The sequence below is a fragment of the Musca autumnalis genome, unplaced genomic scaffold (genome assembly GCF_047663935.1).
Source record: "Musca autumnalis isolate F117 unplaced genomic scaffold, ASM4766393v1 scaffold_2, whole genome shotgun sequence".
NCBI classification, from domain to species: domain Eukaryota; kingdom Metazoa; phylum Arthropoda; class Insecta; order Diptera; family Muscidae; genus Musca; species Musca autumnalis.
The window spans coordinates 96,891,363-96,912,482 of NW_027411755.1; the positions used below are offsets into that span (position 1 = coordinate 96,891,363).

The 21,120-nt window shown below is 34.0% G+C and overlaps 1 protein-coding gene across 7 annotated transcripts in view; it reads right to left on the reverse strand.

Moving 5' to 3' along the window:
• LOC141394327 (uncharacterized) overlaps positions 1-21,120 on the reverse strand; it is a 387,129-nt gene that overhangs the window by 123,526 nt on the left and 242,483 nt on the right. For 6 of the 7 annotated variants that reach the window (XM_073968593.1, XM_073968586.1, XM_073968587.1 and 3 more), the window contains exons 2-3: positions 10,665-10,747; positions 10,435-10,610 (exon numbers count right to left, since the gene is read on the reverse strand). In XM_073968593.1, the coding sequence (XP_073824694.1) occupies positions 10,435-10,610; positions 10,665-10,729 (241 nt within the window). In that variant the 5' untranslated portion in view covers positions 10,730-10,747. Of the gene's footprint in view, positions 1-10,434; positions 10,611-10,664; positions 10,748-15,070; positions 15,216-21,120 lie in introns of those variants that run through there. The other variant, XM_073968590.1, reaches the window with a different exon arrangement.

Consider the following 21,120-nt stretch of genomic DNA (forward strand, 5'->3'; position numbering starts at 1 on the left):
TCTATCCGTTAAACCAAATTAAAATTGTACTAAATTTAGAACAATTTAGAATTTTCGTACCAATTTTCAAAACTTCCTCAACGCAACAGGGCTACAATAATCATACTTTCAAATTGCAGGATTCCACCGCTATCCGTTCACCTACATACAAATTGTACTAAATTTAGTACCATTTAGTGCTTTTCGTAACCATAAGTTTGCTTTTTCAAAACAACCTGAATCCTACTCTTCGACTGTAATCGTAATTCCAAATTTCAGGATTCCAGCTCTATTAATTCACCCGAATCCAAATTGTATCAAAATTAGTACCATTTCTTTCCCAAACAAAAATTTCAGGATTCAAGCTCTACCCGTTCACCCAAATCCACATTGTACCATATTTAGTACCATTTAGTACTTCTCGTACGCACACGTACGACTTTTCAAAATTTCCTCAATACTACACTCCTACAGTAATCTTAATTCCTAATTCCAACACTATCCGTTTACTAAAATTCAAATTGTACCGAATTTAGTGCTTTCTGTACCCATAAGTACGAATTTCCAAAACTACCTCAATTCTACTGTCCGACAGTAATCTTAGTTCCAAATTTCAGAATTCCAGCTTTATCCGTTCATCCAAATCCAAATTGTACCAAATTTAGTACCATTTAGTACTTTTCGTACTCAAAGGTACGAATTTCTAAAACTATCTCAATCCTACACCCCTACAGTAATCTTAATTCAAAACTTTAGGATTCCAGCTCTATCCGTTCACCCAAATCCAAATTTAGTACTGCTCGTAATCATAAATACGAACTTCCAAAACCATTTCCTTATTTCAACGCCATTTCCCAACCTTGATACTTAAAATTCAGGATTCCAGTTCTATCCGTTCACCCAAATCCAAATTGTAATAAATTTAGTACCATTTAGTACTTTTCGTACACATAAATACGAATTTCCAAAATTTCCCCAATCCTATGATCCAACAGTAATCTCAATTTCAAATTTCAGGATTCCAGCTCTGTCCGTTCACTCGAATCCCTATTGTACCAAATTTAGTACTTTTCGAACACATAAGTACGAATTTCCAAAACCACCCTCATATCTCAGTCCTACACTTCACAGTAATCTTAATTCCAAATTTCAGGTTTCCAGCTACATACATACGTTCACCCAAATCCAAATTGTACTAAATTTAGTACCATTTAGTACTTTTCGTACCCATAAGTACGAATTTTCAAAACTACCTCAATTCTACACCCCACCAGTAATCTCAATTCCAAATTTCGAGATTCCAACTATATCCGTTCACCCAAATCCCCATTGTCCCAAATTTAGTACCATTTAGTACTTTTCATTCACATAAGTAAGAATTTCCAAAACTTCCCCAGTCCTACACTCCAACAGTAATATCAATTCCAAATTTCAGGAATCCAGCTCTATCCGTTCACTCAAATCCAAATTGTACTAAATTTAGTACCAATTATTACTTTTCGTACACTCAAGTTTCCAAAAACCCTTTGGTAAATCTTTCTTACTCTTCATCAGTGATCCTCAGTCCAAATTTGAGGAATCAAGCCCTATTCGTTCACCCAAATCGAAACTGTACCAAATTTAGTGCTAATTAGTATTTTTCGTACCCTATGTACGAATTTCCAAAACTTCCACAATATTAAACTCCACCAGTAATCTCAGTTCCAAATTTAGAGATTCCAGCGCTATCCGTTCACCCAAATCCCCATTATACAAAATTTAGTTCCATTTAGTACTTTCCATACACATAAGTACTAATTTCCAAAACCACCTTCATATCTCAATCCTACACTTCAACAGTAATATTAATTCCAAATTTCAGGTTTCCAGCTCTATCCGTTCATTCAAATCCAAATTGTACTAAATTTAGCACCATTTAGTACTTTTCGTACCCATAAGTACGAATTTTCAAAACTACCTCAATCCTACACCCCACCAGTAATCTCAATTCAAAATTTCGAGATTCCAGCTATTATCCGTTCACCCAAATCCCCATTGTATCAAATTTAGTACCATTTAGTACTTTTCATACACATAAGTACGAATTTCCAAAAGTTCTTCAATCCTACACTCCAACAGTAATCTCAATTCCAAATATCAGGATTCCAGCTCTATCCGTTCACCCAAATCCCTATTGTACCAAATTTAGTACTATTTAGTACTTTTCGTACACATAAGCACGAATTTCCAAAACTACCCTCATATCTCAATCCTACACTACAACAGTAACCTTAATTCCAAATTTCAGGTTTCCAGCTCTTTACGTTCACCCAAATCTAAATTGTACTAAATTTAGTACTTTTCGTACACATGATTGGTAATTTTCCAAACCATTTCCTTTTAGAAGCACCACTTGCCAACCTTGATTTCCATACCAAATTCCTATATTCCTGGGGCCTATTATTGATTTCATTAATTATTTAGCGATTTCATCAAATTACAGATTTTGAAATTGAAAATTGAATAGTTATGACTGTACATCTCCATATACGATAAAATTCTTAATTGCAAATAAATCGTGGTAATATGCACAATTCTATTGCACTTTCATTGATTTGCAAACATTTAGTTATTACCAAAAAGTCAGGTCCATACAGTTTTTAGTTGTTGTTATTTCTGGCCGATTTCTGAATTTATTCCCCTAATGTTGTCTTCAACAGCAACTCATTTGTTCATTTGCGTAATTGATGTTTATACACCATCATCACCAACTGCGACATCTGTTGCAATGGAAGATAACAAATGTCTTGTCTTTCTATTATTTAGTGGTTTACGATAAAATAAGTGCGCCTAGAAGTAAACTACAAAATTTGAAATTATGTGTGATCTCTTACGATATCAAGAAGTTATGGCATTGTTAATTTTACACATGTCTTGTAGAGGGCCAACTAAGTGAATAAGTACGTAATAGTAATGAAAAATAAGGATTTTTGTTGTTGTTATTTTTTGTGGTTCCAGGACGAATTTTCTAAAACCCGGCCTTATCTCGCACATTTGCATCAACAGTGACCCACTGGTAAAATTTCAAGCTCCTATCTTTAGCCGTTTTGGCTGGGCGTTGATGATGAGTCAGTCAGTCAGTCAGTCAGTCAGTCAGTCAATCACTTATCACCAAGATCATTTATATATATAGATATGTCAAAATATGCGCGATATGCAAAATATGCAAAAATTTTTGGGCCTAATTCGTTTTATTTTGTAATAAAACGAGTTTCTGTCTAATCAGATGTTCTCTACGACCATCCTAACCATATATGCATTTGCATAGGATTCCGCTGTCTAGTCATTAGCCAAGTCTCGCTGCCATACAGTAATGTTGATTTTACACAACTGTTAAAAAGCCGAAGTTTCGTGTTCTTTGAAATGTGTGCTCATTTCCACGTTCTTCTGATGCGACCGAATGCTGCTCTTGCTTTCTTTATCCGATTTTCAACATCGTCGTTTGCTCCACCGTCTGCAGACATGATGCTACCGAGGTAGCAGAAGCTTTTTTCGTATTTTATAGGATTGTTGTCAATCATGAAGCTGTTTGAGTTGGTATTATTTATTCGCATCGCGTATGTTTTTGCTGTGTTTATTTCTAGACTCACAGAGACCACAACCTTCAAAATACCGAAAATCGGGAGGTACCGTTTTATGGGGGCTATATGAAGGCCTGAACCTAAACCGACAAATTTTAGGTGGAAAGTTTTTTACCCCCAAGCAGGACTTAATACCATATTTCAGCCATTTCGGAGGGATATTGAGACCACAACCTTCAAAATACCAGAAATCCGGAGGTACCGTTCTATGGGGTCTATATGAAGACGTGGGCCTATACCGACAAATTTCAGGTGGAGTGTTTTATACCCCCAACGAAGACTAAATACCAATTTTCAGTCATTTCGGTGAGATATTGAGGGTACAACTTTCAAAATACCGAATATCGGTAGGTACTGTTCTATGGGGGCTATATGAAGACGTGGACCTATGCGGACAGATTTCAGTTGTAAAGTTGCATTCCTCTAACGCAGACTTAATACCAAATTTCAGCCATTTTGGTGGGATATTTAGACCACAAATCCTTGAATATATTTTTGCATATGGTTTTGCATATGCTCATTTTATGCAGATATGTACAAATATGTCAAAATATGCGCGATATGCAGAATATGCAAAATATGCAAAAATGTTTGGGCCTAATTCGTTTTATTTTGTAATAAAACGAGTTTCTGTCTAATCAGATGTTCTCTACGACCATCCTAACCATATATGCATTTGCATAGGATTCCGCTGTCTAGTCATTAGCCAAGTCTCGCTGCCATACAGTAATGTTGATTTTACACAACTGTTAAAAAGCCGAAGTTTCGTGTTCTTTGAAATGTGTGCTCATTTCCACGTTCTTCTGATGCGACCGAATGCTGCTCTTGCTTTCTTTATCCGATTTTCAACATCGTCGTTTGCTCCACCGTCTGCAGACATGATGCTACCGAGGTAGCAGAGGCTTTTTTCGTATTTTATAGGATTGTTGTCAATCATGAAGCTGTTTGAGTTGGTATTATTTATTCGCATCGCGTATGTTTTTGCTGTGTTTATTTCTAGACCCACAGTTTTTGCAATTTTTACTAAGTCTTGCAAGTGTCGGTCAAAGGTCCAGTTAATACCTCTTTTTTTGGAACATACATTTACCATAATCTCATCCAAAACTGCTGCAAATAGAAGGGGGGAAAGGGGGCAACCTTGTTTAACTCCCGCGTTCGTATGGAAGTGTTCACTTGTGAGGCCGCAGTGACGAACAGTGAGGGTGGTGCTCTCGTACATTGCCTTGATTATTTTTTGTGCACCCCTGAGTAGGAATTATGATTGTTGTCTTGCTCAATATTGCTTATAAGTTCGAAGTGTTGTTTCCATAGATGGATTTGATCCTCCGGATTGGTGATTATTTCGCCGTTGAGATCTTTTAGCCCTCGACTAGCTCGTAAGTTGTTGTTGCATAGTCGGCCTATTACCTGGTGGACTTTCCTGGCATCGTTCGCTCCTGCTGCAGCCTCAGCTTCTATGGCTATGTTTTCAAGATATATTCTTTTATCGGTTCTGGCTGCTTTTTTATTGCCTTTGCTTTTATTTTGTATTCCTGGTTGGTATTGGCGTCTCCGAGTAGTTTTTCCTTTAAGGTATTCCTTTCCTGTATTAATTTCCTGGTGTTGTCAGATATCCAGATCTTTCTTGCTTCTTGTCTGTATCCTATTTCCTTTTCAGCAATTGTTTTCAGCACGTTCACTGTTTCCTCCCGTGGTTTGTTGTTGGTGGGTACACGCAGAAAAATTTATGTTAGAAATATGTTTGGATCCAAACAAATATACGTTTGGGACCGGTTGCAAACAAATATATGTTTGAATCCAAACATAATATGTTTATGTCCAAACAACTATATGTTTGCAACATTTTGTAACATATCTCAATTTAATATGTTTGGGTACCAACATATTTTTTATGGGTGGAGAGGATTTTGGTCAAAGAGAGTAACAAGAGGGCTATCGCAGCTGCGGAATGCTGGTTTATTCCCTACATTTTCATCGGTCTCATCGTCTCACCATCACATTGACAATGTATCAACAAACCACCCCAGCAAACCAATCATACCGACATCGTAACGAAATCGGAACAAAATTCGGACGATACGTCCGATATCTGATCGGAAATTGTAACGATATCTTAACGAAAGTTGTATGAAGTGGTTGACATAATTTCGGAACGAAATGTCTTAGCGACATCGGATCGATTTCGTAACGAAATCTGAAGAAAATCCTTGGGAAATTCGGAAGGGAAATTTCTTTCCGACATTCGTTCCGAAATCGGAACGAAATCGATACAAAATCTGAACTATTTCCTATCCGAAAAATCGTTTAGAAATCGGAACGAAATCTGAACGACTTTGCTTCCGAAATTGTTCAGACGTGTCGGACATCAGACATTTGGTTTGCTGGGACAACACAACCCCCACCATCGTCTCACGATAACATTGAGACATTATAAACAAACCAGACACACACAACAACTACCGCTTAACTAACAAACCGACAAGCCAAACAACTACAGTGCGTTTGGTGTCGAAAAAACAAAGTTCGTATAGTCAAATACTTCGCAATTACAAATTTGTAATTTCTTTAATATAAAGGCAACATCTAATATCTCAACCTAGCGCTGATAGACTCAACATGTATGTACATATGATTCATATTGTTCTGCTATGCTTACAAGACGATGACAACTACAGTGAACAAAATCTCTTGAAGAAACGGTAAGTTACAATATTACAAAATTTAAATAATTAATAAATAAAAAGCAGCAACATTTGTCCTCTGCTTTGTCTGGTGGTGTGTTGTTAGTCAATAAAAACAAACACTCGTCAAATTTTTTTTTAATCTCTCAGAAAAACCAGTATTTTTTTGCTTTATGAAAGGCGTTGTTATGTTTGGGACTGTTGCAAACATATATATGTTTGCTGCAAAATATGTTTGGGGCATATGTTAGAGAGGCCGTTTTTTTTTTGCGTGTAGACATGTTTCCAAGAGTTCACTGACCGTCTCTCTCTTCTGAATATTGTTGTTGAGTACCTTCACATCGAGTTGTCTCTCTATCTTTTTCGATTTTTCTTTATAATTTCGACGAAGCTTTATTTTAATAGTGCCAACTAAAAGTTCGTGGTCTGTGTCCATATCTGCTCCTCGCTTTGTGCGCACGTCCTGTAACCAGCCTCTCCATTTACGACTTACGTTCCATCGCATTTCACTGATACCTGTGATATCCAGTTTGAACTTAGCAATTTGAGCTTCTAATTGTGCTAGCCTTGATGGTTCCCGAAGCGTCCTTACATTCCATTGAGCGATTCTTATCCGTTTCCGTGTGCTTAAGGTCGTCATCGTTATTTTGGTGTTGTTTTCTGTATTATTTGTAGTTTCAGTAATCGATTAAGTTTCGGGTAAGAGAGTGATTGGCCCTCTGTACCATAGTACTAAGGGACCAGCTGCCGTCCCTTAGGCTAGGTTTTGGTCACCCTCGGGTATTTTATTTCCCCGATGTCCGTCATAGAGAACTAAGATGAACGTTCCCCAATTCGCCAATGGGAGGGTCCCGATGGAGGATCTAGCAAATCCCACACGGGAAAGCCTATCAATGGAAGAAGAAAATATTACCTTTACATTGGTGTAAAGCAGGTTGGCGAAGGTGGTCAAACAAGGGGGATACCACAATAGTCGGTAATGCATCCAATTCATCCATTTTTTTCAATCAAGCTACAGGTCGTAATTTTGATCGGATGGTCACGAAATTTTGGTTGCGTATGGGTGTCCCAGAGAGAAAGAGGCATATTATTTTTGGTGGTAGGCGGATTATATTCCCTAAAAGAAATGTTTACCAGTGAAAAGCTTATGCATAGGGGTAGTGGTGTAGGGTATCACATGGTCGGCCCCGTCCCGACTATAGCCTTTGATCACTTGTAATTGTAATATTATATGGGCATTATGCTAGCTTATTATTTCACCCGCAAATTCTTTAAATCATACGTAAAGTAATGGTAGTGTTCAGAATATATTGTAGATGGCGTGCTAAGAGCATAATTTACCGTTCAATTATTTCAGTTATTTTAAAAATTACAATATTATTAAAAATATGCTTACATTTACAAAAAAGGTACGGAGGCTCTTCAATAACATAGACAGAATTAAAATTAAGTGAAAAATGTGATGGTAACATACGTTTTTTTTAAGGTTTATGACGTTTACTACTTTTTATAGTTTTCTACGGGTATATGACGTTTACAACTTTCTGACAGTTGAAAATCTAAAAAATCATCATACAGACCATCTCTGCTTTTGAGTTCTAACGTGGACAAAATAATGTTTTGAATAGAAATATGTAAATACTAGTTTTTACATGGGGATGTTATAGGAAGGAAATTCTTAAATAAAATATGTTTCTTAAGTACACATATAATAACTTATTACATACTAGCAAAGTACCCGCTACTTGGTATGCGGAAAGAAATTAAAAAAAAAAAACAATAAACAATATGGAAATCGTGAACACTGATATTAAGTACTGTTAGTACCCCTTTTGTTCGAATTTGCAATAATATCCGCCGTATCGCGCCCTACACATCAACAGTGACCCACATTTTTCGAGGTATTTCAATTTAGGTCTTTTTGTTTTCAGCAGAAATGTAAACAAAAAGCAAACAATTCTTGTAAAAAAACTTACTAAAACGTTCAGAATAACAAACAATTTTGTTAAAAAAAACTTCACGTTTCTTGATTTGAATTGATTAAATAATTTAGAAACCGCCTTCGCGTTCACATAAAACCAATGGTATAATATTCAACACAATTTTTCAAACACAGGAAATTGTGTAAATTTTTACTGCTCTACTTGTTCGCCCAATGCATATGGTATTACATGTAGAAACATGTTTTTTATTTCATAGATTTTAAGTGTGAATTTTCATAACCATTCTGATCTAATCCCAACAGCGATCCTCATAACAAATTTCAGAGCCCGGAATTTACCAGCTCATTCACATCAGTGCTTCAACGTTTAGTACTATTTAGTACTTCTACTACACATATTGTTTAGTGCCTTTAGAACTTATCATACACTAATAGTATAATTCCAAATTCCAACTTTAATCCTAAGCCCAACACCAAGTGTAGTATCATTTATTACATTTCGAGCATTTAGTACATTTCGTAGGTATTACCAATATCATATAGCTCAGACCACAGCGACATTAATACCAAATGTCAGAATTTTTCATTTCATTCATTTCAAAACAAACAAAAAACTTCTTATCTTAACGTTTATGCAATAACAAAACGGGTACCAAATTTTGTATATTTCGTAAACATAGGTATAACCTTAAAAAGTACCTTCTTCAAATTAGAGTACCACAAAACCAATTATAGTACTATTTAGTACTTTTCCGAAACATAACTGCGAATTTCTGAAACCTCATCCTCTTAATATTTCAAAATGCCAACTTATTAAACCCCTCTACCCTATAACAAATTGTACCAAAGTCTATTTCCAAAACCGAATTACAAATGAAATAATTAAAATTACAAAAGAAATAATTCTAATATCAAATGAAATTCTCAAATTACAAATGAAATAATTCGAATTCCAAATGAAATTCTCAAATTACAAATGAAATAATTCGAAATTCAATTGGAATTCTCATATTACAAGTGAAATGTTTCGAATTACAACTGAAATTATTCGAATTACATGTGAAAATGGTGTAGAAGTTGTTTGCATTTTCAGTGTTGCGTAGTGTTATGAGCAGTTTGGAAAAATTGCAGAAAAACAAAGCTGAAATTGGTTTGCTTATAACTTTAATATTATTAATAACAAATGCAACAAGTTTTGTTCATTTAAAATATTGTCAAAGTTTGTATTGTTTACATTTTTTAAATATTAATATTATTCGACTGATGTCGGTACTAGAGCTGGTATCTTTGAAATAAAGAAAATTGGTGATGAGTACTTCAATTCCATTACTAAATGCAAGGATCTCAAGGCTTCTACCATTATGTTGAGAGGTGCAAACAAGGATATTCTCAATGAAACAGAACGTAACTTGCAGGATGCTTTCCATGTTGTACGTTACTTATTAATTGAACCACGTCTGGCTCCTGGTGGTGGTGACAACACTGTTGCAATCTGTACGAATTAGCGACAACTTTATTTTGGTTGTTAAGTTATGAAAAATTTCGTTAACTACCAAAATTTTAGGCATTTTAATTTTACCAATTTTTGTCGGTAACTCGAAAAATGAGTTACAGAATTCCACTACTGAAATCTGCTACTGGAATTCGAAAAACGAAAAAGAGGACGAATCGTTCTGCATCATGACAATGCAAGCTCTCACACATCGATTCAAACCAGCGCCTCTTTGACCGGATAAAACGTGGAATTGATGGGTCATACGCCGTACAGTCCTGACTGGGGTCCAATGACTTCATTTGATTGCAGCACATCAAGAAAAAAGGAGTGGTGAATCATTTTCTTCGCTAGAAGATGCTGTAAAAGCGTTAAAAACCATGTTTTAGTGGTGTCACAAACAAGCCAATGTAAACAACCCAACACATGGTCGTATGTCAAACTGCCCTGAGTACGCTTAGGCTAAAAAATGTCAAACTTAAAAAAAAGTCAAATGACACCTGGCGACACTGCGAGTTGTCTAGGCTAGAAGGTTTTCGAGTGATCCTCGTATAAAGGAAAAAATATTAGCGCAGTAAAAATTAGTAACTTCTTGCAGGTTCTGGAACAGACATTACACATATTGAGTAAAAAGCTATTGTTGTTATCTTAAAACATTTTGTTGAATTTATGGCAATAGTAAATAAACGCTTAATTTTTTGTAAAATAGTTTTGTAATACCGTTTACTGCACTTTTATTCTCTGGCGGAGGTTTTTCACATTCTTGTTTTCTACTCTCAGTGGGAGATCTAAGATTGTCTTGGGGCACATCAGGCAGGATCTCAGGATCTGCTAGGGGGGCCATTGGGTTTTCATCAATTTTTTTTGTCGCATCATCCTTATTAATGTGATAGGAACTGAAATATAAAGTTGGAGTCATAAAAATGTAAGCTTAATCAGATTATACATACTCCTCAGATTTATCAGAAATGCTGTCCTTTTTTTTACTTTGTCCGGAACTACACACATTCCCCATTATACGTGCGCAGAAAACCTTAAAATAAATTAAAAAAAAACAATGGATTTATTGTTTATCTAGTAATAATAATACCTTAAATAACATAAATGTATAATATTTATACAACCAAGTCTCATTTTTGTTTTACTGTTGTAATTATATGAGTAATGGCCCAGCAAACCAATCGACCCAATATCGTAACGAAATCGGTACGAAATTCTGAAGAAAATCCTTGGGAAATTCGGAGGGGCAATTTCTTCCCAGCAAACCAATCGTACCGATATCGTAACGAAATCGGAAAAATTTTCGGACGTAACGTCCGATATCTGATCCGAAATCGTAACGATATCTTAACAAAAGTTGTATGGAGTGGTTGACATAATTTCGGAACGAAATGTCGGAGCGAAATCGGATCGATTTCGGTCAGAATTCGCAACGAAATCGGAAGAAAATCCTTGGGAAATTCGGAATTCGTTTTTTTTCCTCCGAATTTTCGTACAGATTTCTGAACGATTTCGGAATAATTTCGTATGAAAATCTGAGGTACCTTCCGAACTTTCGTAAAGATTTCTGAACTATTTTGGAATAATTTCGTATGATTATCAAAGGAAAAAAATTTTTCTCTGATGCATCTTTTTTATTGATAAATTTTCTTTGTTATGTTTTTTATTGGAAGATTACAATTTTAAAGATATCTAATGGTTTTCACTGTTATTATCATTTTGTAGTTATAGTAGAACAATGTAAACTTTGTGTACGAATATGTTGAGTCTATCAGCACTAGCTTGAATTATTATATGTTGCATTTATATTTAAAATATTTAAAAAATGTATATGCGAATTTTATAACCAACCATTTTGTTTTTCGACAACAAACTAAAATGTTGCTTGTTAGATATATACAAAAGGTGGTTGTTGTGCGAAGGGAAATTTGTTTCCGACATATCGATCCGAATTCGTAACGAAATCGGAAGAAAAACATTAGCAAATTCGAAGGGAAATTTACTTCCGACATTTTTTCCGAAATTGGAACGAAATCTGAACGAATTCCCCTACGAAAAATCGTATAGAAATCGATACGAAATCTGAACGATTTTTCTTCCGAAATTGTTCCGATATGTCGGACATCCGACATTTGGTTTGCTGGGTTCTTCCAATCTTCGTACAGATTTCTGAACGATTTCGAAACAATGATGTATGAAAATCGGAGGTAACTTCCGAATCTTCATAAATATTTCTGAACTATTTCGGAATAATATCGTATTGTTATGTTTTTTTACAGTTTTTATTTGACTTGCTTTGGTGTCCGTTTAGTTCAAATCTAGTAACTCATTTTTAACACAGTTGCAGTTAACCAATCGAACTGAAACTTTGCACACTTTTCAGATTTGGATGACATATGAAACCAAACCCATTATGGGTTCATTTTTCCCTATATCCCCCATATAGCGGTACCAACCGATTTCTGGTTTTTGGAGGATTTTGTCTTCATTTTTTGTCCGAATTGGCTGTAACTTGGCATTTGGAGTTACCAATTGTACAGAAACTCCCGCACCAACAATTGTGGGCATGGACCAGATTTTGGTGTAGCCACCATATAACGGTACCACTTGATTTCAGGCAATATAAAGTTTTTATCTACATTTTCGGACTAAATTTACTGTAATTTGGTTATGGACTTCTCAGTTGTAAAAATTTACTTACTAAAAATATAATAAAAAAATATAATATAAAAATTCTTCCTCGTGATGGAATCTCTCAAATAAAACGATTGCATTTAATTAAAAATTGTGGCAATATTAAACCGCAACCGTTATATTTGAGAGATTCCATCATGAGGAAGAATATTGAGGCTAAGCGACAAATGATTTACTAGTTTCAAGAGCATAAATAAAACACTGAAACTAATTTTTTTTTAATTATTTTTTATTTATTGAAAGATTGTAATTTCCCAGCAAACCAAATGTTGGATGTCCGACACATCTGAACAATTTCGGAAGCAAAATCGTTCCGATTTCTTTACGATTTTTCGTAGGGGAATTCGTTCAGATTTCCCTTTGAATATACCAATGTTTTTCTTGCGATTTCGGTACGAATTCGGATCGATATGTCGGAAACAAATTTCCCTTCGCACAACAACCACCTTTTGTATGTATCTAACGTCAAGGGTTTGGTTTTATTTTAGTTTGTTGTCGAAAAACAAAGTGGTTGGTTATAAAATTCGCATATAAAATTTTTAAATATTATAAATATAAATGCAACATATAATAATTTAAGCTGGTGCTGATAGACTCAACAAATTCTTACACGAAGCTTACATTGTTCTACTATAAAATGATAACAACAGTGAAAATCATTAGAAACGTTTGAAATTACAATTTCCAATAAAAAACATAGCAAAGAAACATTGATCAATAAAAAAGGCATCAGAGAAAAATTTTGTAATTCGATATATATACGACATTGTTCCAAATCGTTCAGAAATCTTTACAAAGATTTGGAAGGTACCTCCGATTTTCAACGATATCTTTCCGAATTCTGACCCAAATCTATCCGATTTCGCTCCGACATTTCGTTCCGAAATTTTGTCAAACACTTTATACAACTTCCGTTAAGATATCGTTACACTTTCCGATCCGACATCGGGCGTAACGTCCGAAATTTGTTCCGGTTTCGTTATGATTGATTTGCTGGGTTCAAATGTTTCTAATGATTTTCACTGTTGTTATCATTTTGTAATTATGGTAGAACAATGTAAACTTAGTGTACGAATATCTTGAGTCTATCAGCAATAGCTTGAATTATTATATGTTGCATTTATATATAAAATATTTAAGAATTATGTATATATGCAAATTTTATAACCAACCACTTTGTTTCGACAACAAACTAAAATGAAACTAACCCCATGTTGTTAGATACATACAAAAGGTGGTTGTTGTGCGAAGTGAAATTTGTTTCCGACATTTCGTTGCGAATTCGTACCGAAATCGGAAGAAAAACATTGGTATATTCGAAGGGAAATTTAGAAGAAATCTGAAGGAATTCCTCTACGAAACATCGTATAGAAATCGGAACGAAATCTGAAGGATTTTGTCGGAGATCCGACATTTGGTATGCTGGAGAATTTGTCTTGTATAATATACGATGAGACCCTGCAAACATTTTTCCAAATTTCGGAAGATTGCTTGATTAGCAGTGTAATTCTGTAACTCATTTTTTGAGTTACCGACAAAAAGCCGTAAAATTAAAACACAAATTTATGTATGAAAAGTATCAATTAAAGCTGACAACACTGCATAGTGGATCCACTTGTAAGGAGAAAGTGGCCGAAAATATTTCTAGTGTAAATATCAAGCTAATGCGGCTAATGCGTTGGTTACAACTTTGTGCTGATGCGAAGATTGATCTAAGAAACCATGAGCGTAGCATTCTCCCCTCTTTCCCCTCTGGAGAGGGTATACGGTAGGAATTGGACTATGTTATGAAAAAGTACCGTTTATCTTATGATGCAAAATAGGCAGGGGAAAAACGATCGCCAAAACAACATAAAAACCAACCAAATTAAGCGGATTAAATAGACCAACATTTTTGTCTGAAAATTTGAAAAATTATTAATATAGATAGCGTTCTTCCTGAAAAACATTTACCGCCCACGTAAGAAAACAGAAAACAGAGTTATACCTTAATATATCCATAGAAACCATATTCTAGGACAGCTTTACATGGCAACTCATATTAAAACTGGATGCTCTTAAACCCATGACCTACATTGGAAAATTATTCCCGAGGTGGGTACTGGTGGACGTCATGACTAAAACCATATGTCAAACTTAATTCTATGATCGAATTGGAATTACAAATTACACTAAGAAAACATACAGCTAATTGAAATACCATAAAACGATTTTAATTCCATTCCATTTTAATATTTTGCAATACCTATTATTTCCGCTATATTTTGAATATGTGCATTTAATTACACGTATATTTTAAGTTGTACTCACTACAAAAGGTATTAGTTTCGACCTTCGAATGAAATATGCAATAAAAGCTATAAGTAATTCACGACCAAGTTTCAAACGGGATGTAAGCCAACATTTTAGTGTGCTTAGCCTCAAAAGGAGACCCCCAGTTGTAAAACTCAATAAAAGCCATTTTTCATGATTTTTTTCGAGAAAACTACGTAGAAAAAAATATGCCAAAATTTTTTTTTCGTCATCTGAAAGAGAAAAATATTACCAAGTTTTGAGGTCGCCTACAAAACCTTGTTTTTGCGGTGCCAACGCTTCTACTGAGGCAATATTGTTCCGATCGACTTAAAAATTTGTCCATATATTCTATGCTACTTATACTTACTACTTGTTTCTGAAATTTATAAGTAGGGATCACCCCTTAAACTGGAATTCAGCGCTCACATTTTGATCTTTGGTGTGGTGTGGATAATTTTATTGAAATATTTGAGATATATTATGTACACCACTCAGCACGTAGGCAGATGGATGTTTTCTGGAAATAAAATTAGCAAACGATGAGATTTCGTGCATGAAAATATTCTACAAAAATGTTGCTAGGAAAATTTTATGTAGGGTCGGTTCACTAGGACAAGAATTCGATATTGTCATGTTTTCATTGTCCTTTATCACTTTTACCTGATCCTTTCTCATGAAAACTCTATGATTATGTATTTAATTGAATTTCGTATATGCAAGTGATTGTGTAAAAAACTTGGATACACATGAACTATATCTGTTCCGGACAGTTCCGGTTATTTTAATGTCTACATCTAAAGCCCTCATTGAGTATATAATAAATACTAGAAGAAAGATTCGCTGTTTGTCAGACTTCTGAGTTATAGCGGGATGAATCTGTGGTTAACCAACAACGAATTTATGATGCCTAATTCAGATGCGTAACCATCCGAATTTGATATATAGTTAATAGATTATGCGAAATTTACCGAAATACATAAACATACGGTTTTTTGAGAAAGTAACTATTAAAACTGATAAAGGACAATGAAAACGTGACAATGTCGATTTCTTAGATTTGGGAATCCTAAATATAATTTTCGGTGGAACATTTTTGTAGAAAATTTAATTTTGTTTTACTTTCTAAGTTTATGTACTAAACATCATGACTTTGTGTTTGTTTTAAAACAAATACAAAATTTAAAAGTCATACACGAGTTTAGTTGTTTTCCTTTCGTTTTTATTTTCGTTCGACATAGTGAAACAGGTAGTAAGAAACAATTCTCAAAGATATAGGCGTTTTAATTTTAATAATTAGAAAAAAATTTAAGAAAATCGGCTTAATATAATAAACTGCTATATTACTATTACTGTTTACAAAATTGTTACCCTTTGCGATGATCGAAAAATACTTATGAAAAGTCTCAACGGATTCGCGAACAGGGTTTCGGAGTCGGAGTCGAGCAAAATAACACGACTCCGACTCCGGAAAAATTTTTCCACGTTATAGAAATATAACGTTAAATTTGGAACAAGAACTTTTTTTAAAAATCATTATTTATTTTAAAAGAAAGGTATAATAAAATATATATGCAAATTATATATTATACTAAGTTAAAGGTCAATTCACAGGATATTTACTATCCTTTGAAGTGTAGTCTATTCATCCCTGTTTTGTTGATCCAATTGATTCGTTACATTTTTGCAAACAAAAGTAAAGTTCTATGACAATAGAATTAAGATTGGACCTTTAACCTCTTTCGTCAGAAGTTTTACTGGTCTTCTCACAAAGGTCTATTGGTATTCTCATCTTGTTTTTTATGAGAAGGCATCCTTGGCTTTTATTAAAGACATTGTGATCTCTATGAGAAATCTTACTGAATACCCTGTGACACAAAATGGAAGTTAAGATCTGGGGGAGGAAAATTTCTTTTGGGAATGAAAGCCCCAATTGAGAACCCCAAAGGATCCCATAGCTGAAATTTCTGAGTCGCATCATAATGATTTTTTTGATTAACTCCCATCAATCATTGAGAAAATAGTTTTATATCTCTGTTTGAGGACATTGTATCATCATTTTTAGAAGGCATGTTTTCAGTTAAATGGAATGAGTAACCTTTCTGTCAAATATGCTGTCCTTCTTGCTCAGTTTCTTCCATATCCTTATTGTTTTAAACTTAGAAAGTGAAACAAAATTAAATTTTCTACAAAAATTTTCCACCGAAAGTTATATTTACGTTTCCCAAATCCAAAAAATCGACATTGTCACATTTTCATTGTCCTTTATCAGTTTTAATAGTTACTTTCTCAAAAAACCGTATGTTTATGTATTTCGGTAAATTTCGCATAATCTATTAACTATATATCAAATTCGGATTGTTACGCATCTGAATTAGGCATCATAAATTCGTTGTTGGTTAACCACAGATTCATCCCGCTATAACTCAGAAGTCTGACAAACAGCGAATCTTTTTTCTAGTATTTATTATATACTCAATGAGGGCTTTAGATGTAGACATTCAAATAACCGGATCTGTCCGGGATAGATATAGTTCATGTGTATCCAAGTTTTTTACACAATCACTTGCATATACGAAATTCAATTAAATACATAATCATAGAGTTTTCATGAGAAAGGGTAGGGTAAAAGTGATAAAGGACAATGAAAACATGACAATATCGATTTCTTGTCCTAGTGAACAGACCCTACATCAAATTTTCCTAGCAACATTTTTGTAGAATATTTTCATGCACGCAATCTCATCGTTTGCTAATTTTATTTCCAGAAAACATCCATCTGAGTACGTGCTGAGTGGTGTACATAATATATCTCAAATACTTCAATAAAATTATCCACACCACACCAAAGTTCAATATGTGAGCGCTGAATTTTAGTTTAAGGGGTGATCCCTACTTATAAATTTCAGAAAAAAGTAGAAAGTATAAGTAGCATACAATATATGGTCAAATTTTTAAGTCGATCGGAACAATATTGCCTCAGTAGAAGCGTTGGATGGGAACAATTTACTTTATTTGGTATGTAGCATATAAACTGTATTTTTTCTCGAAATCGGCCACAAAAATATATGACAATTTGTTTATTAGTTTCCGAGATAGAGTTGGCACCGCAAAATGCTTTAATAAAAACAAGGTGTTGTGGGCGACTTCAAAACTTGGTAATATTTTTCTCTTTCAGATGAAGAAAAAATCTGCCAAAAAGTTACGTAGTTTTCTCGGAAAAAAAATTATGAAAAATGGCTTTTATTGAGTTTTACAACTGGGGGTCTCCTTTTAAGGCTAAGCACACTAAAATGTTGTCTTACATCCAGTTTAAAACTTGGTCGTGAATTGCTTATAGCTTTTATTGCATGTAGTCCTAACGATTTGTATTGCCCCATCATTTCCACATATTTTGAAGGCTTAAAGATTTTCTCACGCGGAAGAATTCCGTCCAGAATATACTCGTGCAAAAAAGGAAAACCGACAAAAACTTTCTAACTTTGCTATTTGTCAATGTAAGATTCAGCAGAAACAGTATTGATATGCTCGAATGTATTCGAACGAATGCCCTTTCTAATGAATATGTAAGGAAAAACTCACACATTAGCCTATATAAGGCAAAATATAGGAAAAAATTACAATTTTGTGCATATTTTATTCATTTTTAGTGATATTCAGTCTCGGAGTCGACCCGGAGTCGGAGTCGTGAAAAAAACTCGCCTGGAGTCGGAGTCGAGAAAGGAAAACAACTAAACTCGTGTATGACTTTTAAATTTTGTATTTCTTTTAAAACAAACACAAAGTCAATATTCCCATGAACACCAAAGTTTAGGTGTGTTTCGTTTGCAATCAGGCCCTTAATCTATTGTAAGCTCAATCAAACACGACTTTATGTTTTAACAATCCTGAATAGAATGAATATATTATTTTCCAAATTTTCAGTATTAATATAATTATTTCGAAGGTTACTATTCAGAACACATTTTATATTTTCCATATAAATATAGTGCTTACAACTCGGCCACGCTCCCTTGCACACGTCCTCGGGTGCAACATGCATCTTCATTCAAGATCCAAACGATTCTTACATTTATGATTTCTGGAAAAAATTTAGGTTATAAATTAAGACCTAAAAATATATTCAAATTATTTCGAATTTCTATTCCAGTATCTATTCTAAATATTTATATTTTCTCAATTCAACCAGTGTCCATTCTTTTTTGAGAACCTTTTTTTGACATCAGCAATCTAGGCTTTGTTATTTATATTCACTTGTAAAGTAAAGATTGTGTCATTTCTTCTAGTCGCCGATATCTGTTTATAATTCGGCACCAGAGTATTACACTCATTCAGATTTCTCAAATATGGAACGTATTCTATTTCTTAAGAGAAAATTCTAAGATTTAGAGTTTACCTTTATTTTAGAAATCTCATATACACATTTCTCCAATCTCAGTTTTCCTAATAGAAGAATAATATTTCAAAATGTCCTCTCATATACGAAATTACCCGTATAATTATATACATGCAAAGACGGACCATATTTAAGTCATAGTAGTCCACATCTGGGAATCTTATTAAAATGTTAATGCTAACTAAGATAATCTTTATTGAGCATCAGTGTTTCTACTTTCCAATTGCAGTTAGTGCCATATATAAAACCTTTATTAAAAGCATACAAACATTAAAGATCGTTGTAGATCAATTTGCATTTCCCTGTTTCTCTGAATCTTTTCTATTGATATTTATGTTTGTTCTCTTCTTCATACGTATTTTCGTATTAAATTTTAAATCCTATCCTAGTTCAACTTTGAGTGAATAAAAGTAATGTATATATGTATATCCCAAAATAACATACAATTTTAAAGAATTATGGTATCTAATTCACATGTTGGGAAACATTTCATTTCTGAGTCACTTTTTCGATTCTCCCCCTCTCTCTCTTTGAACTTATTTAATTTTCATAAATATAAGTATAAAACTCCAATCTCATTTCTCCAATTGAAAATAAGATTCACATTATGAAAGAAATGATGATAAAAATTATATAGGCTATTACCGTATTAAACTCTACATTGTAAAACAGATTTGTGGTCGATGTTAGAAATTCTGAAAATTATAAGATTAATTGTATGCTAAGCAGAAATCGTCATCCGTCTAAATTTGGCAGTATTCACTTGCTCAACTGGACCAGTGAAAATCTTTAGTCGTTTGATAACTATTATTTATCGTATTTTCACATTAGAATCTCATAGATTAGTTTAAAATGTTTAAGTATATGCGTATAATTCCAATTCCAATTGTTCAAATGATTATTTGAACATTATGTCCATGTTAATTAGTTTGGACGAGTGATGACCTGAGTCATTATTCATGGAGATTTTATAGTAGTCACTTGCACATCTGGACCAGTGAAAATATTTACTCTCCCAAATGCCGTTCTTTATGATTCATAGTGACTATTAGGTTAAAGGAGTATTGTCTTATGAGATGAAGAAACCATTCGTTGCGATTTGGTTCTATTCACTTGCACAACTGGACCAGTGAAAATCATTGCCACCTTTTTATCTATCAATATCATCTCCCCATCTCGGCATTGGAATAACTTTCCTTTTCAGATCTCTGAAATCTATGCCATTCTGTATTCGCCATTCTTCTTTTTTATCAAAAGACTATGACCAGAATACGAGGATGATGAGTCCTGATAAGTTAAGCACTTTATTCTTTTTTTACCACTTCTTGTATTCACTTGCACAACTGGACCAGTGAAAATCATTGCCACCTTTTTATCTATCAATATCATCTCCCCATCTCGGCATTGGAATAACTTTCCTATTCAGATCTCTGAAATCTATGCCATTCTGTATTCGCCATTCTTCTTTTTTTTCAAAAGACTATGGATCGAATACGAGGATGATGAGTCTTGAATTAGGCCAGTATTCTTATCCTCCCGATAAGGCATTCCATATAATGTGTACCATACTGGTAACCATGTTTCCAATCAGGGATTCTATCCTTGACCGTTATCATCACATGATAATCATAAGTAAAAACAGTATATTGCAGCAGCAACTACATTTACAAACTGTTAATCATATCTATTCACAACAAAATAATAACTTGCAAATCCGCTATATACGGTCTTTCCAACTTTAATTGACTCTTTCTTAAATAAATCAATAATAATATAATATAACTGCACTTCCAATTCAAACAAATATCTTTTCATTCCAGCTTCAAACATTTCACGTTTTCACTACAATTGATTTTGACGACTTACCTGTCATCTCTTAACACACTTGAATCAGATGTCGCCAAAGTCACACATCTTAAGCATTTCTTTGCTCTGATACCACAATAACCATCTTCTTGGAAGATTACTATGTGCATAATCTTACATTTCCATTGACTCCACAAATAATAGCTTTAATCGCTCAC